The sequence below is a fragment of the Vipera ursinii genome, assembly GCF_947247035.1.
Source record: "Vipera ursinii genome assembly, chromosome: Z".
In the NCBI taxonomy this organism is placed as follows: Eukaryota; Metazoa; Chordata; class Lepidosauria; order Squamata; family Viperidae; genus Vipera; species Vipera ursinii.
In genome coordinates this window covers 47,135,520-47,162,010 of record NC_139517.1, presented here as the reverse complement: position 1 = coordinate 47,162,010, position 26,491 = coordinate 47,135,520, and the positions used below count along the sequence as shown (strand labels likewise).

Genomic DNA, 26,491 nt, shown 5'->3' with positions numbered 1-26,491 from the left:
AGTCCTTCGGGAGAAGGGCGGTATACAAATCAAATCAAATAAATAAAATAAATAAATAATTGGACTGGGATACACCTACCGGACTTTTGCTATGAATACCATCGATCCACCCATTATTAACATCAACCCTATGCGGACATCTTTTATTATTGCATGGCTCCCTTGTACTATTCTGGAGCCGACTTGTATGCCCTCAGGGGGGTTTCTCCCTCCTGCGTTTGACCCGCTGCCCTTTTCTACACTCCCCTTAATGACGGGCCCAATTGTTGGGACCCCGAAAGATGGCTGGGCTTAGATAGGGGCCTCGAGCGGAGACGTATTAAGAGGACTCTGATTCACTTTTTAGCCGGTTATTTTAATAGGTTACAGAGGGTGAGGGAGGAGAGGGAATTATTAACCGGCACTCAGTCTGGGCTGGTTTGGGGTCCCGGCGGGACGAGGTTTGGGTCAGAGGCGGCTGGTTCTGGATGTGTTGGGGTGGGGCTTCAAATCCCCACGACGATAGGGAATGGCAGCAGGTGTGTGCACGGAGGGCCGTATCGACATCTGGGATCGTGCCCCCGCTGCTTGCGAGCGGTGACCCTCTGGCTAGCACCCTTTTGCCCGGGGGTGAGAGTGATCAGGCCCCTGAGCTTAGGCTGGTGTATTTTAATGCCAGATCCGTTGTTAATAAGGCTCCCCTCGTTTGTGACTTGATCGAGGAGGAATGCGCGGATCTGGCATGCATTACGGAAACCTGGTTGGGCTCGGAGGGAGGGGTCCCTCTGACCGAGTTATGCCCCCCAGGTTTCCATGTGCTACACCAGCCACGGGCTCAGGGTAGGGGCGGTGGGGTGGCGGTGGTTATCAGGGAGACTTTATGTCCGCGGGAGACCGCCATTGTCCAGATTGGTGGGAGTGAGTCCCTCCTCTTGAGATGTGGTTCTTGGGTTCAGATGAGCCTGTTGCTTACACACCTGGTGCCCAGCTGTGTGGCAACAGCTCTGTCCGAGCTGCTCGACACCCTCTCAGGGTTGGCGGTGGAGTTCCCCAGGCTTATAGTGCTGGGTGACTTCAACCTGCCTTCCCTGGGAGGGTCATCGGAGTTAGCTCGGGAGTTCATGGCTTCCATGACGGCCATGGACCTGACCCAGGTAATTCAAGGCCCGACTCATGTGGGGGATCACACTCTCGACTTGGTGTTCCTATCTGGACAGTGGTTGGATGATTTAGGAGGGGGTTGATGTTATTCCCCTGTCATGGTCCGACCATCATCTCCTGCGGCTGGTCTTCCATTATGCCACCCCCCGCCACTGGGCGGCGGAACCAACTAAATGGTTCCGCCCCAGGCGCTTAATGGACCTTGTACAGTTCCAGATGGCGCTTGGGTCTGTACCTATCGCCCTCACTCACAGCCCAGTTGATGCCTTGGTGGATGCCTGGGAAAAGGCGGCCACTGAGGCACTCGACTGTGTTGTACCCTTGCGACCTCTGACCCGGCGCAGATCCCGTTGGGCTCCATGGTTTTCTGCGGAGCTCCGGGAGATGAAGCGTCGGAGATGGGGTCTAGAGAGTGGTTGGAGGTCCAGCCGTTCCGAATCTGACCGATTGCAGCTAAGAACCTTTATAAGGTCTTATCTTGCTGCGATGAGGATGGCGAGGGCTAATTACTTCACTGCCCTCATCGCGTCCGCAGATAATCGCCCGGCTGCCCTGTTTAGGGTGACTCGCTCCTTTCTTAATCAGGAGGTGAGGGAGGATCCCTTACAGGGACGGGCCGAGGAGTTTAGTCATCATCTGACAGACAAAATCGCTCAGATCCGGGCCGGCTTGGACTCTGACTGGGCGGAGTCTGACGTGGAGGAATCGGACGGTCTTGAGCATGTTATCTGGACTGAGTTCGATCCTGTTTCCCCTGATGATGTGGACAGGATCATGGGGAGGCTGAGCTCCACCACCTGTTTGTTGGATCCGTGCCCCTCCTGGCTGGTTTATGCGGCTCGGGAAGGGACACGAGGCTGGTTCCAGGCAGTAATAACTGCTTCTTTGAAGGAGGGTGTCTTCCCCGCCGCCTTGAAGGAGGCGGTGGTGAGACCCCTTCTCAAAAAGCCTGTCCTGGACCCGGCTGTTTTAAATAACTATCGTTCAGTCTCCAACCTTCGCTTTTTGGCGAAGGTTGTTGAGAGTGTAGTGGCGCATCAGCTTCCTCTGTTCCTGGAGGAAACTGATTATCTCGACCCGTACCAATCGGGTTTCAGGCCCGGGCACAGCACGAAGACGGCATTGGTCGCACTGGTGAATGATCTCTGGCGGGCTCGGGACAGGGGTTGCTCCTCTGTCCTAGTCCTATTAGATCTCTCAGCAGCTTTCGATACCATCGACCATGGTATCCTTTGGCGTCTCAGGGGGTTGGGAGTGGGAGGCACCATTTTACGGTGGTTCTCCTATCTCCTGGGCCGCTCGCAGTCCTGAGGGCTCTCGCTTGTGGAGTTCCTCAGGGGTCGGTTCTCTCTCCCCTCCTGTTCAACATCTACATGAAGCCGCTGGGTGAGATCATTCATGGTTTCGGGGTGGGGTATCATCAGTACGCTGATGATACCCAACTGTTTTTCTCCACCCCGAACCAACCCAGCGATGCCCTTGCCGTGATGTCCCGTTGCCTGGAGGTGGTTCAGGTTTGGATGGGGAGAAACAGGCTTCGTCTCAATCCCGCCAAGACTGAGTGGCTGTGCGTATCGGCATCTTGGGCTAACCAGATTATTCCACCTTTAACGATGGGGGGGTGAGGTGCTACCCCCCCCATTGATAGGGCTCGCAACTTGGGCGTCCTCCTGGATTCACGGCTCAATTTTGAAGATCATATAGGAGCCGTGAACAGGGGGGCTTTTGCCCAGGTTCACCTGGTGCGCCAGTTGCGACCCTATCTGGACCAGGATGCTCTACGCACAGTCACTCATGCGCTCGTGACCTCCCGTCTAGACTACTGCAATGCTCTCTACATGGGGCTGCCCTTGAGGACCACTCGGAGGCTTCAGCTGGTGCAGAATGCGGCTGCGCGAGTTGTGATGGGGGTTTCCCGATACTCCCATGTAACACCTCTACTCCGCAAGCTGCATTGGCTTCCGGTTGCCCTCCAGGTGAGATTCAAGGTGCTGGTGATGACCTATAAAGACCTGAATGGCTTGGGTCCAGGATATCTGAGGGAACACCTGCTGCTGGCATCAAGCTCCCTTCATCCAGTGCGCTCCCACAGGGAGGGTCTTCTCAGGGTGCCGCCGATAAAAGACTGTCGGCGGATAACACTCAGGGGAAGGGCCTTCTCTGTGGGTGCGCCTGCCCTCTGGAACCAGCTGCCCGTGGAGCTTAGGACTGCCCCCGACCTTCGCACATTTCGCCGGGACCTGAAGACCTGGCTCTTCGAGCTCTCCGGCCCAGGCTGAAAATTTTTAACGGGTTTTTAATTTTAGGGATGATTTAATCTTTTTTTAATTTGTTTTTAACTTTTGTACTGGTTGTTTTAAATGCCCTGTAAACCGCCCTGAGTCCTTCGGGAAAGGGCGGTATATAAATTTAATAAAATAAAATAATAAAATAAAATAAAATAAATAAGTATCTTTGTCTTCTAGCACAAGTGCTCTTCTATTCAGCTACTTATGTCATCCTTCAGGATGCAGTGAGTGCACACAGGGCTGGGGCACCAATAGAGAACCATTACTTTTGAGTCCCTGCTTTTTTCAACCTTTGAACCCAGAGCATCATATCTTGAGCAGGACAGGGTCTCCGGAGTTAATTTGAAAGTTGCAGTCTTGTGAGTATCCTATGATTTACCCAAAGAGTCACCTTGGATAGTGAGATGAGTGGCATGTAAATTTATTAAGATTTTACCATATACTGATTTATAGGTGAAAACTAGCATCTGAAGTTATACTCACAAACCTACAAAGTGTTATTTTGCTGAATCAACCTGTACCCATTATATACGTGCTTGCATTTGCATGCTTTGCAGATTTCAGACTCCAGTCCCAAATAGACCACTTTGTCGCACAGGTAATTCTCATTTAGCAACTGCTTCAGGCAACAAACACCATTACAATGGTAATGAAAAAGTAACTTGGTGGCCATTGCCCACATTTATGACTTTTACATTGTCTTTCCCTTAGTCACGTGTTCACCATAACAAATCATTAGATATTGTCCTGTGCCTGGCTCATTTTTTTCCTTCTTTTTCTCATTTTACAGAGAGATTGTTTAGATGAGCTGCTTTTTTCTGTAGTATAGTGCTTCCCTAAAAAGTGCTAACCACAAGTTAACAAACACAGCTCTTAATTAGTTATAACCTTTCTCTTACAGCTGCTGCCTGAAATTGACCATAATCAATTTCATTTCCCTTGCCTCCTAAGTTGCAGCTTCACAGCCCAGAGGCCACTAGGAGAACAGCAGATGCCAACTATTTCTGTGTGCATTTCCCATTGCATGCCTGCTCCCATTTTTATAATCCATTCATCTCCCAACAAATTAATTCCTTTCTTGCAAGTTATTCCAATACCAGGAAGAGCATCCCAAACAATGGGAGCATGAAGAAAAAGGACTATAAGATTTTAGCCAGCTTTCTCATGAGTTGAATTCTAGAAACATTTCTGCCATTTGGGGTCTTAATGCTTTTGATGCTGTAAAGCAGGGGTGTCAGACAACCAGCCCATGGGCTGGATGCGTCATGGTGAAACCGCGCCTGCCCATTGCCGGCAAAGGGGAAAAAAGTCGTGATATGTCGTAACACGTCACGTGATGTTGCGAGTTTGACACCACTGCTGTAAAACAAAGCAAAGGTGAATTAAAATCACATTCACAATGCTTGCTTAGTATACCTCCCACCAGATACAATAGGGAAGCCAAGCCACCCAACACCACATAACGTTTTTTTTTACCAGGATTCAATCTCAATTTGTTTTACAATCCAGATTCTTACAGCATTTGCATAGTGGCTTAGAACTTAAACATCATCTTTTTTTATTCTATATAAACCTGCTTTGGGGGGGGCAGAATCACCAGCAAATTGGTGACACTTCAACCAATTTGGTGGCTGACTTTCCTAAGATGCTTCTTAAGAACTAACTAAAGTTGGACGAGTGAGGAGACCCAAGCTCAAGTTTTCCTTTATGTATGAAAACTAGCTTGAATATTGTGAGTCAGTTGCATGTGTTCTACGCAGTCACCAGAAGTTGAAGCCTACTTGAAAGAATGCAAACAATAGAAGCTTTATATAGATTTTAAGTATTGTAAAGGAGCAATGTCATTAAAGCTATTCCACTGAACCCCAACCTGAATAAATGGTTTCTAACTTTCAAACAACACATTTTTTCCTGCTACTTCTGCTTCTAATTCTATTTTAGAAGCAGTCTATACTGTATACTGTTCAGTAATCTACCTATATGTTGGTCTGTGTCCTTAGGTAATTGTCGCTGGATCACTTGACACTCTGGGCTGATGCTCTAATTCTCATATATTCCTCTAGAATTATTCCTCTGTGTAACTTTGCCTTGTTTTAGGAATTTACCCAACATTTGAATTGCCAATTGCTATCAGGGCAGGTTACTGATGATATCGTTGAAGAACCCTCTGCTTTTTGCTGTCACCAGAATTCTCACCCCATTGTTTTGAGGGAATGGGGTGATGTGCAGAGTGGCTATACCCCACTCCAAAATTTGTGATTAACTGTGACCTATTATCAATCTTCATGGTCTGGAATGGAGAGTATAGAAATCAGGTTGAGCAGACTTCCGGTTTGCATCGTGGCGATAAAACCAAAGGAAAGCAGGATTCTGCTGCCCATGGCTGAGTTCTCCCTGCCAGGAGGCTCTAAATGGGCCTAAAGTCACCCCAGAGAGGTGATGAAGATTTAGGAGGGGAACCTCATAGATCACGGAAATATGGTAGTTAATCCGTTTGATTCGAGAAAAGGCCTCCAAACGCAGGGGAAAGATGCTACATTTCTGTGGCTAGTCCAAGCTACTGACAACCAAAGAAAGCACTTACCAGCATTTTAAACAGCATGCTTGGAACTGGGTGAGAATATTGATCCTTCTTCTAATATTTTGATACTTGACTCCCTAAAAAAGACAACTCCCCAAAAGCAAGAAGTCCCCAAACATGAGAAGAGGATTGATCCTTCTTCTAATATTTTGATACTTGACTCCCTAAAAAAGACAACTCCCCAAAAGCAAGAAGTCCCCAAACATGAGAAGAGGATTTTTGCCCCACCCTTCCAGAGAAATGAAAGTGGCGGTCCAATTCCTTTTGGGGGACAAAAATAGAGAAAACTATAATACTAAAGTGAAGGTAATATAAAAACATAGCTTTGATAAATTTGAGAACTGAGAAAACTGTTAAGGTCTTTTTTGAAAGAACATTGGGGTGAAATTCAAGAAACTTTAAAGTTGAAATAACTGTTTGCTTTAAGTGCTAGAAAATGGATATTTAAGGTCATCTAAATGTATACACGGTTGTACTTTGACAATAAAGGTTCATTCATCTAGTGGTGGCAGAGAGATACAGCACTAATTTTGTTATGTCTACACTAGACTTGACAAAAGCCCAGACACAGATAACTTAGTCAGGGGTGTCAAACTCAATTTCATTGAGGGCCGCATCAGCATTGCGGTTGCCCTCAGGGGGCCGGGTGGGTATGGCCAGGGTGGGCGTGGCCTACTGGCTGGGCGTTGCTAGAGTACGTATGGCCTACTGGGTGGGCATGGCCAGCTCTACATCGTTTGCATCAAGGATGCCTATGGGGGCCTGGGCAGGAGTGGGACAGATCTGAAGGTCTCTGGCAGAAGGAGGGTCTCTGGGCCAGGGCCAAGGCAGTGGGGGCCGTTCCCTCACTGTTTCCAGGATGGCTTCGCAGGCCACATGAAACCACTTCGCGGGCCGAATCCGGCCCCCGGGCCTTGTGTTTGACATGTCTGACTTAGCTTCTTTGATCTTTAGTGAAGCTATTAATTCAACAGAGAGCCACTGGCAACAGAGAAAAACATTTTGAGCTATTTTCTGTATGGTGGGAGCTACAACGGTTTTGACCCTTTTGGATTACAAACATCGACTGAACTTTAACTCTTGACTTTCTGCCTCTTGGTTACTTTTGCCTGGGGGAGACTTATGGATTGATTGCAGGATGGTTGGACATTTTGGATTACAAACATCGGTTGACTGATAATTCTTGGATTCCTGGACAGAAGAACTGTTACAAAATACTTCTTTTGGTGGTGGACCTATTTTGGAGTTTATTGGACTATAAAGACTATATACAGAATATAAGAAGTTTTTTTTATTAATTTTTTATTATTTTATTGCAAATTTTATTATTTAAAACTTTGGACAAAGTCTTAACAGTCCGGCCTTCTTGTCTACATCATTTTTGTATTTTATACACATATACATTTTATGTACGTATTTATATACAATATTCGATCTTATCAACCATCTTATTCTAATAACGTGTGAAATCAGCATACTGTATATCTCTATTTAGACCTTCCTTTCTGTTCCCACCATAGGTAAAACTTATTCCAAATTTTGTAATCTGACTGATCTTTACTTTACTTTACTCAGCCTTCCATCCTTCCGAGGTAGGTAAAATGAGGACCCAGATTGTTGGGGGCAATAAGCTGACTTTGTAATAATGCTGCTTGGGGAGGGGGCGAAAGCCCTAATAAGCAGGCATATACATAGAATGAAAGCTATTGCTAAGCACATTGATTTGTGCTTAGATTGTAAGCTGCCCTGAGTCTTCGGAGAAGGGCGGGATATAAATGGGATTAAAATGGGATTTAATTTCCATAATTAACTTGTCCATTTCTGCGCACGTCCAAATTTTATTTATCACTTCACTCTTGTCAGGTATTTCACTATTTTTCCATTTCTGGGCAAACATCATTCTTGCTGCCGTGATGATGTGTATCATTATATATAGCTCTACTTTGGTATATTTCTCTGTTATTATGCCAAATAGGAAAAATTCTGGTCTATAAACTACTACTATAAACTATACTACTAAACTACTACTATAAACTATATTTCTTCTATCCATATCCATATCCTTTGCCAATACTTTTGCGTCTTATTGCAGGACCACCAAACATGAAAATAAGTACCTATTTCTTTGGAACATTTCCAACAGCTAGGTGATATAGTTTTGTACATCTTAGCTAATCGAGCTGTAGGGAGATGCCACCGGTAGAACATTTTATATAAATTTTCTTTATAAGCTGAGGACAGCGTTATCTTTTTATTTCTATCCCAGAGAGTTTGCCATATATCAAGATTGATACCATGTCCCAAATTTTTAGCTCATATCAGCATTCGTTCTTTAACTTGTTTCTCAATCATTTTATACCCCAATAGCAGACTATACAATTTCCTTATTTGTTTCTCATCTGGCCCCAATAAGATTTTATCCAATGCAGTTTCTTGAATATTTATCCCCCACTTATCTTTCCCATATCATGTTTATATCTGTAAGTAAGCCCACCATTCCAATTTTATCCCTTGTTGTTCTAGTTCCTGTCTGGATTTCAATTCTCCCACATCATTCATAATATCTTTGTACGAGATGCTATTTTCCAAATTGAACAAGTTTGGATAAATTATCGCCTTGAGGGTGGACCTGCCAGACTAGTACTTTTAATGTAATTTTGTTTTCTAATTTTATTCCAAATTTTGAGTAGTGCTTGTCTAATCTGATGTTTTTAAAAATGTTGATATAGCCCTTGTTTTTCATTCCATAGGAATGCATGCCAGCCTAATTACAAGTCATGGCCTTCTAAAATTAATAATCTTTTATTCTTTAAAATTATCCATTCTCTAATCCAGGTTAGGGCCGCTGCATGGTAGTATGTTTCCCAGTCCGGTAGTCCTAAACCCCCATTTTCTTTGGCCTCCTGCAAATGTTTCATTTTAATCTTTGGTTTTTTCCCTTGCCATATAAAATTTAGTGTCGGTTTGTTCAGGTTTCTGAAATTTTTTTGATTTAGTTGTATAGGAATATTTTGGATTTTAGGTAGTACATTCATTTTTACGACAGCAATTCTCCCTAAAAGTGAAAGACTCAAGTTTCCCCATCTTTCCAGGTCTTCTTTTATTTGTTTCACTATTTTATCGTAATTGCCTTCTTTGATTGAAGTACATCTGGCTGTAATAGTAATTCCTAGATATTTTATCTTCTTAACTATTTGTATATCCATAATCCTAGCCAAATTTTCTTTCTGTTTATTCGTCATATTTTAACAATCATTTTAGTTTTACCCTTATTTATTTTCAGCCCAGCGGCTTCACCATATTTATCTAGTTCTTCCAACAGTTTCAGTCCCAATTGTTGTGGATCCTCCATAATAAAGACCAAATCATCGACGAATGCTTGAAGCTTAAAAATTTCTTTTTAAATTTCTAATCCTTTTATATGCAGTTCATTTCTAATTATCCTCGTTAGAACCTCTAGCGTCAGTATAAATAATAATGGGAATAGAGGGCATCCTTGTCGTATTCCTTTTTGTATTTGAAATTTCCTGGTTACTTCCCCATTTATTATTATTTTGGCTTCCTGATTAGAATATATTGCCCTAATTATGTTTATAAACTTTTCATCCATGTCCACATACCTAAGTTATTGATATATAAATTACCACTTAACATTATCAAAGGCCTTCTGAGCATCTAAAAATAGTAACACCATTTGTTGTCTACTATGTATTTCATAGTATTCTAGCGTGTCCAATATTATCCTAATGTTGTGTTTAGTTTGTCTTTTGGGTAAAAATCCATTCTGATCTGCAGACAAAGAGAGAATTATAAATTTCAGAAAAAAATATTTTGAACTATTTGGATTACAAATATCTATTTACCGTAATTGGAACTCTAAAGCTATTTGGAGAGAAAAGAAGGGAAAAACTGAAATTCCTGGCCATCATGGATCAGAGACATGTAGAAAGAACATGTCAAAAAGAAATTCAAAATAACTTTGAAAATATAAATCAATCTGTTTCCAAGTTAATTCTACAACAAAAAAATCCCAGAAAACAACAACAGAAAAGGAGCAGATAAAACAGATAAGTGGATACAAAATTGAGAATTGAGACTTAAAGATGGAATTTAACAAAACAAGGAAACATGATTTAATCCTAGTGGGGAAAAATTTACAAGAATTGGGAAAAACAACTTATTCCTTAAGACTACAAAATAAATCTGAGGACAAGAAAACAGATTGGATAAAATGGACTGTAGAGATGTCACGAACATCGTAGAGAAAGGAAATGATAAGAGAAGTGGAGAGAAAGAAAAAGATTTTCAACAAACATGGAAAGGCAGAAGCCCTGTAGAAAGACACTTCACCTGATTTACTTTTTATATTTACAGTAACATTTCTGAACATATGAAAAGATCTTTTGACTCAGCAAAACACATTGATCAAGACAGATGATGGGCAAGGGAAAAAGAGTAAAGTGAAAATCAAAAAAATAGATGCTGGGACCTACCAGAGAGAATACTTTAAAAAGAAGCATTTGTTTGAATATGGTTAAAGAAATAGAAAAGATTTGAACTAAATATATCATTCTAAGAGGGATGAATGTCTTAAATAATATAGTATGCTTCCCCGCCTTCTTTATTCTATTTCTTGAGTAATATAAAAAAGTTGAAATGGCTTCCCTTCCAGCTCTATTCTGATTAATTGATTCTTGATACATGGGAAGACCCAGTCACATTGAGAAGTCTGTCATGCTGAAAAAAGTGGAAGGAATATGAAGTTTGGTTTAATGATTAACGCACCAGGCTAGAAACCAAGAGACCATGATTTCTAATCCTACCTTAAGCAGGAAAGCCAGTTGGATGACTTTGGGCCACTCACTCTCCCTCAGCCCAACCCACCTTACAGGGTTGTTGTAGGGAAAATAGAAGGAGGAAAGAATAGTAGGCATTTTCACCCCATGAGTTATTTACAAAAATAATGAAAGTGGGATACAAATATAAATATCCCCAGCCATTTCTGCCACTGGTTTCTAATAAAAACTGAGGAAGTAACTTCCATCGCAACTACCTCTCAGAAAATAGCAGAGGAAAATCTACAGTATTTAGCTCTTTTTTTCCTAATAGTCCCTATGAGTTCAAAGGCAGTATTCAATCTCGCCAGCCGAGACTGAGATGAACTGGTCGCTGCTTCGCAGCAGCATTACGTTTTAAATGGCAAAAGACAGCTTCTGGATCCCCAACCGTATCCCAAATGACGTTAAAGTTTAACCCGGAAGTCGATAGACTTCTTATTTCTATTTTTTGGAATCTCTGTTTTAGGCAGTAGCTTCCGCTTCCGATAGGAGTCTCCGCCCTGATCAGGATGAGTGGAGGAGGGAAGAAGCGCGACGGTTCTGATGGTAAAGCAACTAGAAAAAAGAGGAAAGAAATCTATTCTAGGTTGTTGTGTGGATCCTCTTCCACTTTTCCTTTACAAGGCAAAGTGTGCTTATCGTGAAATACTCTTTATTTAAAAAAAAAATCAAACTTGTTTCCAGCATTTGAAAGTCCTTCGTGAACGAACCCAATTATAGGATGTAGAAAGTCGGATCTTCGCATTTCCTTTTTTTTTTTTACAATGCCCCAATCGGACACCTTCCAAATGTGGTATTTTACACTTCTCACCATCGCCAGGAAAAGTGTGGCAATGTTGCTGCTTTGGACGATGGAGGGTGAACATGCCAAATAGAGAAGGCTGCAGTGGAACTGGTTTTTTTTCCTTTTTTTTGTGATATGTATTTGTTTTGTAACAAAACAGTGCCTTACTCTTTTAAAAAGTAAATAAAAAAGCAAGCTAAAATGCAAACTAAGAAGAAAAAAATTATTTTTATACTTATCATTAGCCACTGGTCTACCAATGAATTCGCTACTGTAACCTAAATAATACAAAATATAATGTAAGATATCACAGAATCGCTACCATAATAATTGATGGAATATTGACAAAGCTGCATGGTGTTTAGTAGCTTTGCAGTAAGCAGTAACCCTAACACTTTACAGTTTTTTTAAATACATGGAGAATATCTGTTATTCATCCTCCAGATATTAAACTGTCTATGAGAAAACATTATTTCCTTCTGGGGTTTCCTCATATGCTAGTTTGTCATTATAATTTTTTCCCCTTTTTGATTTGGAGAATGTGCTGCCATCCTGCTACGTTATCTTCAGGAGCAGAACCGGCCTCATAGTGCTCAGGATGTCTTTAGCAACTTACAGCAACAACATGGATTGGGCAAGACGGTAAGACACTGTGGGACTTGTGTTATCTTCAGTGGTCAAAATAGTATTGCACTTCACTTTCCAAATGTATGCTATGTATCTTTTAAATTCTGTAAATTAATTGAATATTTTAACATAAGCCAAATCTAGAAGAATAATGAATGTTCATGATGTTCATGATATGAGCCATCCTTGAAGAAACAGATTAGTTAAGAAATTCCATTGTTTTTCTGCTTATGGCATCAGTTTTATTTGTACTGTGTTGTGCAGCATTTTACACTTTAAGCAGATGCATTCACATATTGACACTAACTTCCAACTACCTCCACTACCTGAGTTGAAAATGCCATGTACATTTTCAACAATTGTGCTCAGTTCTCCTATAGTAAAGAATTTTCTGTTAAATTTTCATTCTCATTTGATGTTCAAACAGTTTGCAGTTTTCATTTCAGTCCTCCATTTTGTGAATTCTTCTGATTCTGCATCTTTTTGATTTCTGTTTGATTTAGGCTGTAGTGAAGGCACTAGAGCAGCTGGCTCATCAAGGGAAGATCAACGAGAAGGTTTATGGGAAGCAGAAGATTTATTTTCCAGATCAGGTGAAATGCCATTCTGTTTCTGTGAAACTTAAATTTAACTTTACTACCCAAGGGAAAAAAGCAAGATAACTAATTCAGTCTTTTTCAGGACTGACATCCATGTACTTTTCTAAAACCAATAACCAATATCAACAACTAGAGCTGTCTAGATCCATCTTATATATCAGCTGTTACGTATCTTCAACTTCTCTTTTCCAGAGTCTTAGTAACTTAAAAGACTCTGATGCCAGCCCAACACCTCTACAAATTAGAATTAACTTCTGATCTCAGTTTGTCTTATTGGATAGCTACATTAAGCTTTTGTTTGGGTGTCTATCTGGATATCTGAACACCCAGCAGGAACAGCCAACAGGAAGATATATAGTAGCTGGTACATAAGATGGATCTAGACCAGTGGTCCCCAAACTTTGTGGCTTAGTAGCCTGGCTGGTGGGGAGAGGGGAACCAGGCCATGCAAGCAGCAGGCCAGCACATGCACATGCACATGCAGCTTGACTACAAGTCGAACTGCATGTGCATGCACATGTGCACCAGCCCACCACTTGCTTAGGTTGAGTTGCACATGTACATGTGCACCGGCCCACTGCTTGTATGAATCAAGCTGCAGGTGCACCAGCCCATGGCCTGGTGGCAAATAGGCCATCGCCCAGGAGTTGGGGATGCTTGATCTAGACAGCTCTGGTTGTTAATGCATGGCTGAATGCATGCCGTAGTGTTTGCCTGGGACATAGGTGTCAGAAGATGCACAGTCTTATTGTGCTGAGATAACCCAAGAGTAAATACAGTAAACAGTGGTTTGTATTAAATGGTGGTTTATCATACACTACAATGTACACCAGAAACAAAATACATATACGTGGTAATGCAGCAAACTGCAACCCACAGCAAATACAGCAGGAAATGGACGAGAGACACTCCAGCAAAACCTTCCCTTTTATACCCAGACTCTTAAAAGGGATACAGACAGAGACAGTCCCTGCTGAGTCATTTCCTATCATTGCATCATCCACCTTATATTACATTACATCATTACATAAGCTGTTTAGCTATTAAATTATTACCTTTGTGTCTTGACAGCCTGGCTGTGGGGGAGGGGGGAACCAGACCATGCAAGCAGTAGGCCAGCGCGCACGCACATGCAGCTTGACTGCAAGTCGAGCTGCATGTGCATGCATATGTGCACCAGCCCTTCGCGCAGGTTGAGTTGCACATGTGCACATGCACAAGCTCGCTGCTTGCGTTAATCAAGCTGTGGGTGCACCGGCCCCTGGCCTGGTTGGAAATAGGCCATCGCCTGGGGGTTGGGGACCCCTGATCTAGACAGCTCTGGTTATTAACGCATGCTGAATGCATGCCATGGTGTTTGCCTAGGACATAGGAAACCCACATTCACATCCCTTCTTATCTCCCGAATGACTTTGGGCCAGTTACTGTCTCTGCCAACCAATCTCATGGAACTGTTCTTTGCAGAGGTAAATTGAGGGAGTGCCATAATTCTTGATCCATTCTGAATTTCTGAAGGAAGGTGGGATAGAAGAAAAGAACTACATAAATGAAAAATATTGGTTACCAGGAAACTAAAGTGGAAAGTTATCACTCTCTAGTAGAGGCTTGTGAGCTTCCCAGATGAATCCATTTAGCCAACATTTGACAGAATACTGGATGAGCAGTTGGCCACATTTTCTTATATAAATTAATTTGAAACTTAATATTACAAGACAAATAGTTTTATACTGTTGCATCAGTTTTTTTAAGCAGCAGAGAAACAAGCTTGGAGATGCTGTTTTAAACTTTTATTAAATAAGCAAATTGCTTCCCAGCTGAAAATTATTTCTTTGCAAATTGATAATTGTTTTGGAAGAGAAGTGCTTTGGCTGAACATACTATAAGGATAGTACAAAGATATGCAATGAGAGTTTTGTTTTCACAAAAACTTGTCTATTGCTTGGAATGTGGTTTATTCCATGATATCATTATAGAAAATATGCATTCTGCTGGTCATCTTAGATTAATGCTCTGTCCTATACATGTTTTCCCAGAATCGTTTTGGTAATATGTGTGAATCAGAACTCAAGGGCTTAGACAATGAGATTTCAGAACTGTCTTGCAAAATTCAGACACTGCAACAGAATTGTCGTCACATGGAATCAGGTATTTTCAGGAAGGTTAAATCAATTCGTTGAGTGTAAATACCCATGCAATTGAATGCTTGAATGGCATGGAACCTTTGGGGACTCTAGCTGTCCCACTGACCAGAGCCTTCTCAGCTATTGTAACTAATAATTCCATTCCAGAACTGAAAGAACTGAAGGGCTCTATGACAACCCCAGAGATGGCTAAAGAAATCGAAGAGTTAAAAAAAGATTGTGCCAATTATACAGAGAAATTGGAACGAATTAAATCTGCTGCCAATCATGTGACCCCTGAGGAGAAAGAAAAGGTAACGAAACTGCTAAGGGTAACAAAAGCTCCAATGGCAGAGAATGGGATGGTTCAGGCTGCCGATTCTGGTTGCCCTGCTATCCTATACCAACTATATATAAGGGCTGTGGAGATTCAAGAGTATTTCAAAATTAAGTGAAGCATCAGAGAGAGAGGAGTCCCAGGACTCCAAAACACATTTGCTAATAATCAAATCTTTAGTATGGTAATAGATCAGCATAAGTGGGACGCGGTGGCTCAGTGGGTTAGGACGTTGAGCTTGTCGATCAGAAGGTCAGCAGTTTGGTGGGTCAAATCCCGAGTCCGCGTAGCAGAGTGAGCGCCTGTTACTCGTCCCAGCTTCTGCCAACCTAGCAGTTCGAAAGCACATAAAAATGCAAGTAGAAAAATAGGGACCACTACGGTGGGAAGGTAACAGCGTTCCGTGCGCCTTTGGCGTCTAGTCATGCCGGCCACATGACCACGTAGACGTCCTCGGACAAGCGCTGGCTCTTCGGCTTTGAAACAGAGATGAGCACCAGCCCCTAGAGTCGAAAACAACTAGCACGCATGTGCGAGGGAACCTTTACCTTTACCTAGATCAGCATATGGAGGGTGAGGTACACTCATTTAAAAATACAGATTAAAAAAATATGAAAAGCTAAAAGATATAAAATAGAAAGTATATACAAAAATCTAAAAGGAAGAGTAGAAGCATTGTGGGTGTGGGGTAACATCAAGCTTAATATGTGGAAGACTATCAAATTACATAGTACTCATATGATAAGCTACATGCTCATTAAGTCTAGTTTACGGCACAGGTCATTAGCCAGTGAATTGTACAGAAACTTGCAACATTGTAAATATTTATTTGCTAATAATTCTGGGGAACTTCCTTAACTTGGTGTACATCAAGAGCAGTGAAAATCTAATTGTCTAATTAAAATCTAATTCTAATTAGCATTAAATTGGGATAAATATTAATTCTCTTTTAAGGCCCTTTTCTTGCAGGCAGTTTGTTAACACTCAGTTTTGGATGCTGCAACTTTGGTTCCTACATCAAAGCTGGCTGCAGTCTGAGCTGTTTCATTGGACCTGAAAACAATTGCTTTGGTTTTGTTGATTGTAGGTATACAATGAGAAAAAGCTGTACTGCAGAGAATGGCGTCGCCGCAAGAGAATGGTAATACATAATTATTTATAGTTTTAAAAAATGATATAATTGAGTGTGTATCTAGGAAACCAACAAAGTACATTCTAAATATCCTATATTTTCAAGTGTAAAAGATTCAAGTGATGGTTTACAGTATACAGCTGCAGACTCACTATGCATGCAAAATTTTTAGACCACAAAATTCTTGGAAACCAAACACTTGACCTTTTGGCTCAATTATGATTAAAAAAATAGGAAATGATATTATTGAAAAGGTAGCAAAGGAACAAATAATTGTGAAAAATACTTCAGTTATTTTTCTTAAATCAGTCTTTGTTTTTTAACAAATTCCCAATTGGTTTTTCTTTTTAATAAGAATTTAATATGAAATTTTGTATCTCCTTAAGATGGAATTTACTCTAATAATAATAACAATAATAACAATGATGATGATGATAAATTGGAAGGGACCTTGGAGGTCATCTAGTCCAATCCCCTGTTCAGGCAGGCAATCCTATACCATTTCAGATAAATGGCTGTCCAATCTCTTCTTAAAAACATCCAGTGTTGGAGTATTCACAGCTTCTGGAGGCAGATTGTTCCACTGGTTAATTGTTCTAACAGGAAATTTCTGCTTAGTTCTAGGTTGTTTCTCTCTTTGGTTAGTTTCCATCCATTGCTTCTTGTCTTCAGGTGCTTTGGAGAATAGCTTGACTCCCTATTCTTTGTGGCAAACCCTGAGATATTGGACACTGCTATCCTGTCACCCCTAGACCTTCTCTTCATTAAACTAGACATACACAATTCCTGCAACTGTTGTTCATATGTTTTAGCCTCCAGTCCCCTAATCATCTTTGTTGCTCTTCCCTGTACTCTTTATAGAGTCTCAACATCTTTTTACATCATAGTGACTAAAACTGAATGCAGTATTCCAGGTGTGGCCTTACCAAGGCATTGTAAAGTGGTATTAACACTTCACGTGATCTTGATTCTATCCTTCTGTTAATGCAGTCTAGCACTGTGTTGGCTTTTTTGGCAGCTACAGCACACTGCTGGCTCATATTTAAGTGATTGTCCACTAGGACTCCAAGATCCCTCTCACAGTTACTACTATTGAGCAAGGAACCACCTGTACATTTGCTTTTTCTTGCCTAAATGTAGAACCTTACTTTTTCACCATTGAATTTCATTTTGTTAGATAGTGCCCAGTGTTCAAGTCTGTCAAGATCCTTCTGTATCTTAAGCCTGTCTTCTGGAGTATTGGCTATTCCTGCCAGCTTGGTGTTGTCTGCAAATTTGATGGGTTCCCCATCTATCCCCTCATCCATTGATGGATATTGAAGAGCACTGGGCCCAGAACAGAGCCCTGGGGCACCCCACTACACACTTCCCTCCATGTAGATGCAGTTCCATTGAGGACCACATGCCGAGTACAGCCGGTCAGCCAGCTACGAATCCATCTGGTGCTGATGCTGTCTAAACCACATTTTTCTGTCTTATCAATGCCTTAGTGAAGTCCAAGTAAGTTATATCCACAGCATTCCTCTGGTCCACTAATCTTGTCACCTTGTCAAAGAATGCAATAAGATTTGTCTGGCATGATCCGGTTTTGTTTTGTTTTTTATAATATTTTATTAGTTTTCTAATTTTACAGTTAAGTATTTAAAAAGCAACATGGTGACTGGGTTAATAATTCAATAACATACATAAAAAAATTTGGAAATTTTTTTTATTAGTTTTTATAGGGTTAAAGAGGTGGGTAGGGGGATGGGAGTTTGGGATAGGGTACAGGAAAGGTTGGGGGTGAGGTTTGGGGTTTTTCCCCAATAACATTCAATATTTGGCAAACAGCATATTGTCTGGGTAAATATATATAAATAAAAGTAGCAAAGCTAATAAATAATAATGATAGGTATGATAGATTATCATAAACAATACTAAGTTTTCAATGTATAGTATTTTTCTTACTCAAATAAATTCAAAATTGAATATCATATTCCTTTCTCTCTAACTTGCTTATCTAGCCATTGATAAATTTATTCCCAGTTCTGTAGTAAACTGAGAAGTTCTTTCTCTTTAATCTCTAAAGTTAATCTATCCATTTCTGCACAATCCAATATTTTCTTGATTAATACTTCTTCAGTCGGTAACTTTTCATTTTTCCAATATTGGGCATACATAATTTTCGCTGCTGTCAATACATGTAACATTAAGTATCCACTCTCCTTGTCATAGTTGGGGCCTATCATTCCTAACAGAAACAATTCTGGTTTAAATTCTATTTGTTTTTTAATCATCTTCTCCAACCATAAATGTATCTTAAGCCAAAATATTTTTGTTTTAGGACATGACCACCATATATGGTAATAAGTACCTGGTCTTTGGTTGCATTTCCAACAAACATTTGAAGTATTTTTAAACATTTTGGCTAGTCTCACTGTTGTCATGTGCCATCTATAAAACCTTTTGTACAAATTTTCTTTATATGGTACAGCTTTGGTTAATATTTCTATCCCATAACTTTTCCCATTCTTCAAGCTCTATAGTATGTCCAACATTTTTTGCCCATATTATCATTTCTTTAACTTGTTCCTCCTCCATTTTTAAGCTAAGCAGTAATCTATAGAGTTTTTTAAATCAGCTTTTCATCTGTTTTTAGCAATGTAAGATCAAGTTCTGTCTGTTCCTTATAGAGCCCCGTTGTTTTCACGTCTTTTTCATACCTTGATAGGATTTGTAGGTATGGCCACCATGATAGGTCAATACCTTGTTGTTGTAAGTCTTGTCTAGATTTCAATCTTCCTTCATTGTCCAGTAAGTCTTTATATATGTTACAAGTTTATCATAGTTAATTAAGTTTGGGTAAGCAAAGGCTTCCATTGTTGAAAGCCATTCAGGTATCTTAATATATTTTTTTCTTTTCTTTTTTCCATTCTAAGAGAAGTGAGTTTCTTATAGCATGGTTCTGGAAATATCTATGCGTTTTATTCTTCCCATACCACAGAAAGGCATGCCAGCCAATCTGCAGGTCATGCCCCTCTACGTATAGTAATCTTTTGTCTCTAAGTGTTATCCATTCTTTAATCCATGTTAAAATAGCTGCTTGGTAATATAACTTCCAGTCTGGGAGTCCAAATCCTCCCCTTTCTCTAACGTCCTGTAGCAATTTCACTTTAATTCATGCTGTTTTCCCTTGCCAAATAAATTTCAATATTATGGTATTCAGTTCATCAAAGAACGCTTTTTCTAATTTTACCGGACTAGTTTGAAATAAAAAAGTATTTTCAGTAAGATATTCATTTTAATTGTAGCTATTCTCCCCAGTATTGACAGTTGGAGATTTTTCCACTATTCTAAGTCCAGTTTTATTTGTTTTAATAATTTTGTATAGTTGTCCTCTTTTACTGTTATACATCTTGCTGTTAAGTAAATTCCCAAGTACTTAACTATTTGAAGATTTGTTTTTCTTGCAAGTTGTGTTTTCTGTTTTTCTGTTAAATTCTTTGTCAAAACTTAGTCTTTTCTCTATTTATTGTCAAGCCTGCGACCTCACCATATTGTTCTATTGTGGCCAACAATTTTGTGCTTGTTTCCAGAGGTTCTTCCAATATAAATACCAACTCATCCACGAATGCCTGCAATTTATATTTTTCACCCTTTATCTCCAGCCCTTCAATCTCAGAGTCTTGTCTAATATTTCTGTTCAATACTTCCAAGGTTAATATAAATATAAATGGGGATAAAGGACATCCTTGTCTTGTGCCCTTTTTAATATTAAAGTTTTATGTGTAGTCTCCATTTACAATTATTCTAGCAGTCTATCTATCATAAATTGCATGAATTGCATTCATAAAGTTTTCCCCAAAATCCATTTCCACAAATTGCTGAAACATAAATTGCCACTTTAAGTTATCAAACGCCTTTTGTGCATCAAGAAATATCAAAGCCATCTGTTTGCCTGGATGAGGTTCATAGTACTCTAGAACATCCAAAATTGTTCTTAAGTTATTTTTTATCTGTCTTTTAGGCAGAAAGCCATTTTGATCTGTATGTATAAATTCAATCAAGAATTTCTTAATTCTTTCTGCCATTATCGAGGCAAAAATGTGTCAAATCTGTATCTTCTTTAGGTATTAAAGTGATGTTAGCTTCAGTCCATGTCTTTGGTATTTTGGTTTTCAGGAGAATTTCATTACAAAGTTTTTTCAGGATCGGAGTAAGCACGTCTTGTAATGCAGTGTAGTATTCTGCAGGTAGTCCAGCTGGCCCTGGAGTCGTCCTTTTTTGCCTTTTTATAGCTTCTATAGTCTCCATCATTGATATTGGTTCAGTCGATATATTTTGGATATTTTGAGGAATTTTTGGTAGACCGTTCGCGAAGGGGAGGAGCGGGGTTCGGTCGCTGACGAAGCCCAGAGGCGAGCCGACGGACTACCAATTCCCAGGACGGTGGGGAACGGCAGAAGGTGCACAGAGGGCCGTATCGTCACCGGGAGTGTCATCTCACCGCTCTGTACAAGCGGTGAGACGCTCCGACCCTCTGTACTTCCCCGGAGGACCCGGGAGCGAAGGTGTGCAGCCTCCTATGCTAAGGCTGGTCTACCTGAATGCCAGGTCCGTAGCTAACAAGGCTCACCTCGTTTGTGACCGAGTGGAGAGCGAGCACGCGGACCTGGCTTGCATCACAGAAACCTGGCTGGGCCCAGAAGGTGGTGTCCCTCTGGTTGACCTCTGCCTGCCAGGTTTCCAGGTGCTGCACCAGCCTCGGACCCATGGGAGGGGCGGGGGAGTGGCAGTTATCATCAGGGAATCCCTTAGCCCGCGAGAGACCACCGTCCCTCAGATGGTCGGGTGTGAGTCTCTCCTACTGAGATATGGCCCGGGGGCGCAGTTGGGCCTGCTGCTGGCGTACCTACCACCTAATCGTGCAGCGGCAGCCCTGCCCGAGCTACTCGATGTCCTCTCAGGGTTGGTGGTTGAATTCCCAAAACTCATGGTCTTGGGCGACTTTAACCTACCGTCCCTGGGAGGATCGTCCGAACTGGCTCGGGAGTTCATGGCTTCCATGGCGGCCATGGACCTGTCGCAAATAATTTCTGGACCGACTCATGAGAGAGGCCACACCCCAGACTTGGTGTTCTTGTCTGGACGGTGGCGTGATGATATCGGTGGGGGTGCCACGACTGTTACGCCCCTGTCATGGACCGATCATCACCTCCTACGGCTAGACTTCCCCTTTGCCACCCCCCGCCATGGGTGCACGGTGCCAACCAGATGGTACCGCCCTAGGCGCCTAATGGACCCTGATAGGTTCCAGGCAGCGCTTGGGGACGCACATGCACTCCCTGCTCACAGCTCGGCGGATGCCTTAGTGGAAGCCTGGGAAAAGGCAGCCACGGAGGCTCTGGACCGAGTTGTACCCCTGCGGCCTCTGACCCGGCGCAGATCCCAGCGAGCCCCATGGTTCACCGCGGAGCTCCGGGAGATGAAGCGTCGGAGACGGGGCCTAGAGAGCCGTTGGAGATCCAGTCGATCCAAATCCGACCGATTGCGATTAAGAATCCTCACCAGGTCTTATCTCGCTGCGATAAGGGTGGCAAAATCCAACTACTTTTCCACCCTCATCGCGTCCGCAGATAATCGCCCGGCTGCCTTGTTCAGGGTGATTCGCTCCCTACTGAACCAAGAGGTGAGGGAGGAACCCTTGCAGGGTCGAGCCGAGGAATTCGGTCAATATCTGCTGGATAAAATTGCTCGGATTCGAACCGGCCTGGACTCCAACTGGGCTGAGCTGGAAGGAGCACTGATAATTCAAAAGGTCTTGATTAGAAGGAGTCAGTCAACTCCCTCAACATTCTTTTCAACAAGATGCTCATGAATATCCATGTACAAGGACAGAATTTTGATTGGAATCAATCAGCTTCACACCCTTGGAAGCTTAACCCTCTGAGAAAATGATCAAATATTACTTTAATCAAAATCTAACATCACCAAGTAAGTGAACAGAAGAGATTCTGAAAAATGTAGCTTCCTGAGTGCGATTTAGACATTCCATAGCCATAAAAATTAGGGTGGCAAGCATTTGTCTATTCTATGTCTAGAAATTGGTCCCAATATTGTAATACTATTTTTCCTGCCCAAAAAAGGTTGGCATTACTTTGGAAAACTGGGTTAAGCAGAAGATTTGTCTAATGGTTGATGTCTTCCATTGGGCTTTTGCAACCTCCAGCCTTCAATTGGATACCCTGAAAAATCATTGAAATATTTCCACATTTTGCTTCCCTCCCAACAATACTTTACCTTCAAGGATGCCAAATGTATTTTTACAGAGATCTATGTTGGTGTAGTGGTTGTGTAATTTGATTAGAGTCAGAATAATCCAAGTTCAAATAGAAAACTTATATACCACTTGAGTGCTTTACAGCCCACTCTAAACAGTTTACAGAGTCAGCATATGGCCCCCAACAATCTCATTTTACCTCAGAAAGTTGGAAAGCTGAGTTAACCTTGAGCAGGTCAGGGTTGAACTCCTGACAGTCAGCAGTGAGTTAGCCTGCATTCTAACCACAGTGCCACCATGGCTCCAAATCTTTAATAAATAAGTTCATGGATTGATAGTTGGACAGTAAACATATCTAAGTCCAACCTACCACACTAGATAACTGTAAAGATTAAAATGTCCTTATATGTCACCGTGGATTCTCTGGAAGAAAAATGGGACATAAAAATAATGAATAGACAAATAAGCATAACTTCACTCACTTACAAGGTGACGAGAAATGACTTTATCTAAGCCAAAACATTTTCTAGCTATAAAATGATTTAATTTTATAAGTTAAATTATTAATCAACTAATATGCTCAACAGCTACAGCTGTTGTGGGGCTTCTTGGAAATATCACCACCATTTCTGAATTCCTGGTGCTATTTTTATTAGTCAGACCTTTCTTTCTCCTTTCTTATTTTTTTTTAATTCCATTTATATCCCGCCCTTCTCCGAAGACTCTATGTATATGCCTGCTTATTAGGGCTTTCACCCCCCCCCCCAAGTGGCAATATTACAAAGTCAGCTTAATTGCCCCCAACAATCTGGGTCCTCATTTTACCTACCTCGGAAGGATGGAAGGCTGAGTCAACCTTGAGCCTGGTGGGATGTGAACCTGCACTAATTGCAGGCAGCTGGTGTTACTTAAGGAGGCATTAGCCCACTGCTCCACCAAGGCTCTTCCATTTTTGCTGACACTGAGCGAATACAGAGCTGTCTATGGGAATACCAAAAAGGAAATTCATTTTTTTCTTCCCTCCTGTTCAGTCACCAGGAGAATCAAAGTCTGCTGAAATCACAAGTTCAGCACCAAATCATAATTTCAGTTAGGTGATTGATCAAGAGTTGTCAAGGAGTATATTGAGGTACCCCCCCCCCTCTCTCTCTCTCTCTCTCTCTCTCTCTCTCTCTCTCTCTCTCTGTGTGTGTGTGTGTGTGTGTGTGTGTGTGTGTGCCTGTGTCTGTGTGTCTGAATACTCTCTCTCTCTCTCTCTCTCTCACACACACACACACACACACATGCCTGTATAAAATTAAAGAGATTTAGTATATAGAAACAGCAGATGTTTATTATTAATTGAATGCATAGAGTTTGTAAAAGAAGAAACAAGGCAGATGGCTTCACAGTAAGAGATCACTTTATAAATGATAATTCACCAGGAGCAAAATGGAATCATTTTCCTCTGGATGGAGAACAGCATTTTAATTATTCCAGAATTATATGCAATCAATGTGCAAAACTAAAACAAAATTTGAGATATAAAACCATTTATCTCCCCCTGCAAATCCCAAAGCAATTTATTTTAGTTATTTTAATGTTACTGTTTCCTAGCTCTGTATATTCTTTCCATGATATCGAACAACCTTTTATTTTTTTTAGTGATATAGTCCATAGATGCAGCAGTTTTACATAGTGTCACTTAGTGAAGTGGGAAACAACTGCACCTAAATTTTCTAGAACTCCATAAGTGCAGACTTTATTTCTATAAATAAAGACACTGTAGACTATTGGCATAGTACTACTGGAGGAAGAATTATAACTGTCTTGTGGCTTAAGTAATTTCAGATCAGATCAGATCAGATCAGATCTTCAGAGCAAATTCCAAATTCACTGGTGTTTAAAATCTTAACAAAATTAAATTTTAAGAAGAGGATCTACTATAAATCAGCTTATGACTATCCTAGAAAAAAGTAAACAACTTTGTCCAGGCAATGACACCACTGATTTGGCTTAATTTTTTTAATAGTTGCTAAAATAATATTCATATGAAGACTAGCCAATTAGAAATCCTTGAAAAACTGCAGAAGGTTCAGTGAAAAACAATTCTGACTTTTAAGCAATAGTTTTCAAGGTATAAGTCCCAGGTACAGACTGGGATTTCCAGAAACCAACTGGGTTTTCATGCTTTGTCTGCCCTACTGTACCTGTGTTGCATCTTCCACTGTTTTTTTAAAACAGAAGTAAATCTGATTATGGCATTGAGAGGGTTGGGAACTAGAGAGATCACACTCAAAATGCCACAACATGGACGATATTTTTACAACCCTGAAATCTTCATTTTTTCTTGGAAATAAATCAATTATTTCAACTGAACTTATTCCCAAGTAGTCATGCTTAAATGTAGGGATAGCCCATTGCAAATATGGTCATCTCTTTAACATTATACCTATTTTTTAAGATCTTCGGGGGGTGGGGTGGGGATGTCTTACTTAGGATTCCATAACTATGGGCATTTTGCAGTCAGCCCTTTCCTGAAGGCTTAAGCAGCTGAGTATGCACAGGATAATAGTTTTTAATAAAATAGTGCAAACAAAAATGAGATTCCTGAAAAAAGGAACAAGGCCTACTAATAGGATGATCCAGTTGTTACAACATGTAGGCAGTCAGAGGGATGTCTCCTCTGGTTTATATATTTTCCTTCAGATTGTTCAAACCTGTTCAGAATTATAAAATGCATAAAGTATAGCAGATTAGCATAATAAAATAATCCACATTAATGTGAAGATAAATGAATAAACCTCCATTAATAAGGAACTATTTAACATGAATATGTTTTGTAATAGCCACCAGATGGCACTAAAAGCCAAGTGATTTTCTACAAAAATTTATTTATTCCTTCCCTCCTTCCTTCCTTCCTTCCTTCCTTCCTTCCTTCCTTCCTTCCTTCCTTCCCTCCTTCCTTCCTTCCTTCCTTCCTTCCTTCCTTCCTTCCTTCCTTCCTTCCTTCCTTCCTTCCTTCCCTCCCTCCCTCCCTCCCTCCTTCCTTCCTTCCTCTGGTGTCATCCAAGTTTTGTTTCCATAATTTCTAAACTTCTTATTGATTCATTGAAAGGGTAATGTATTTAGAGAAATTGACCTAAGAATCATTTGGAAGAGTTCTATGAAAAATTCCTAGCAATATCTATCACTTATGTGGGAGGAAGATTGTTTGCAAATGTGGAGCATGAAATAACATCAATTCCAGAAAAAATACTGGGGAAGCATTAATGCCTAATAACGTTTCTTTTCAAATTTTATTGAACAGCTAACCAATAGATAGCTAGATGATAGATAGATGATAGACAGATAGACAGACTATAGATATCATGCATGTGTATGTTGCACACCTTTATTATCCCATGTATGGACAAAAATCTTCAAATATAGATAGAATTCCTTCTCTTTAAGCATTTGTGCCATGGCTCTGAAAATAGCCATCAGAACTTCACCCAACCACATTTATCAAGCAGTTTTGCATACATTATCCTCCACAATAATAAAAAAGGCATTTTAACTATCCGTAGATGTTGGAAGGAGTTTAACATCTATGGACAGTTAAAATGCCTTTCCTATATACAATGTGCATTAAGGTTTAAAAGCATAACCCTTCCTCTCATGTGATAGTGTGGGGCAGCTATCTTTCCTCCAGTCTATTTGAATGGATGAAACGTGTGAATATGACACACTGTGAACTGTGTTACTTAGCATGTATTAATAAAAACTTTCTATGCAATCTTCAAATCTGATTTTCAGATAGAGACA

At 40.9% G+C, this 26,491-nt stretch overlaps 1 protein-coding gene across 1 annotated transcript in view; it reads left to right on the top strand.

The window, feature by feature from the left end:
- The window catches only part of RETREG3 (reticulophagy regulator family member 3), a 61,895-nt gene that overhangs the window by 22,636 nt on the left and 12,768 nt on the right, over positions 1 to 26,491 (top strand). The window contains exons 10-14 of the mRNA XM_083376325.1: positions 12,170 to 12,273; positions 12,762 to 12,851; positions 14,891 to 15,002; positions 15,146 to 15,291; positions 16,402 to 16,455. Of these exons, the coding sequence (XP_083232451.1) occupies positions 12,170 to 12,273; positions 12,762 to 12,851; positions 14,891 to 15,002; positions 15,146 to 15,291; positions 16,402 to 16,455 (506 nt within the window). The remainder of the gene's footprint in view (positions 1 to 12,169; positions 12,274 to 12,761; positions 12,852 to 14,890; positions 15,003 to 15,145; positions 15,292 to 16,401; positions 16,456 to 26,491) is intronic.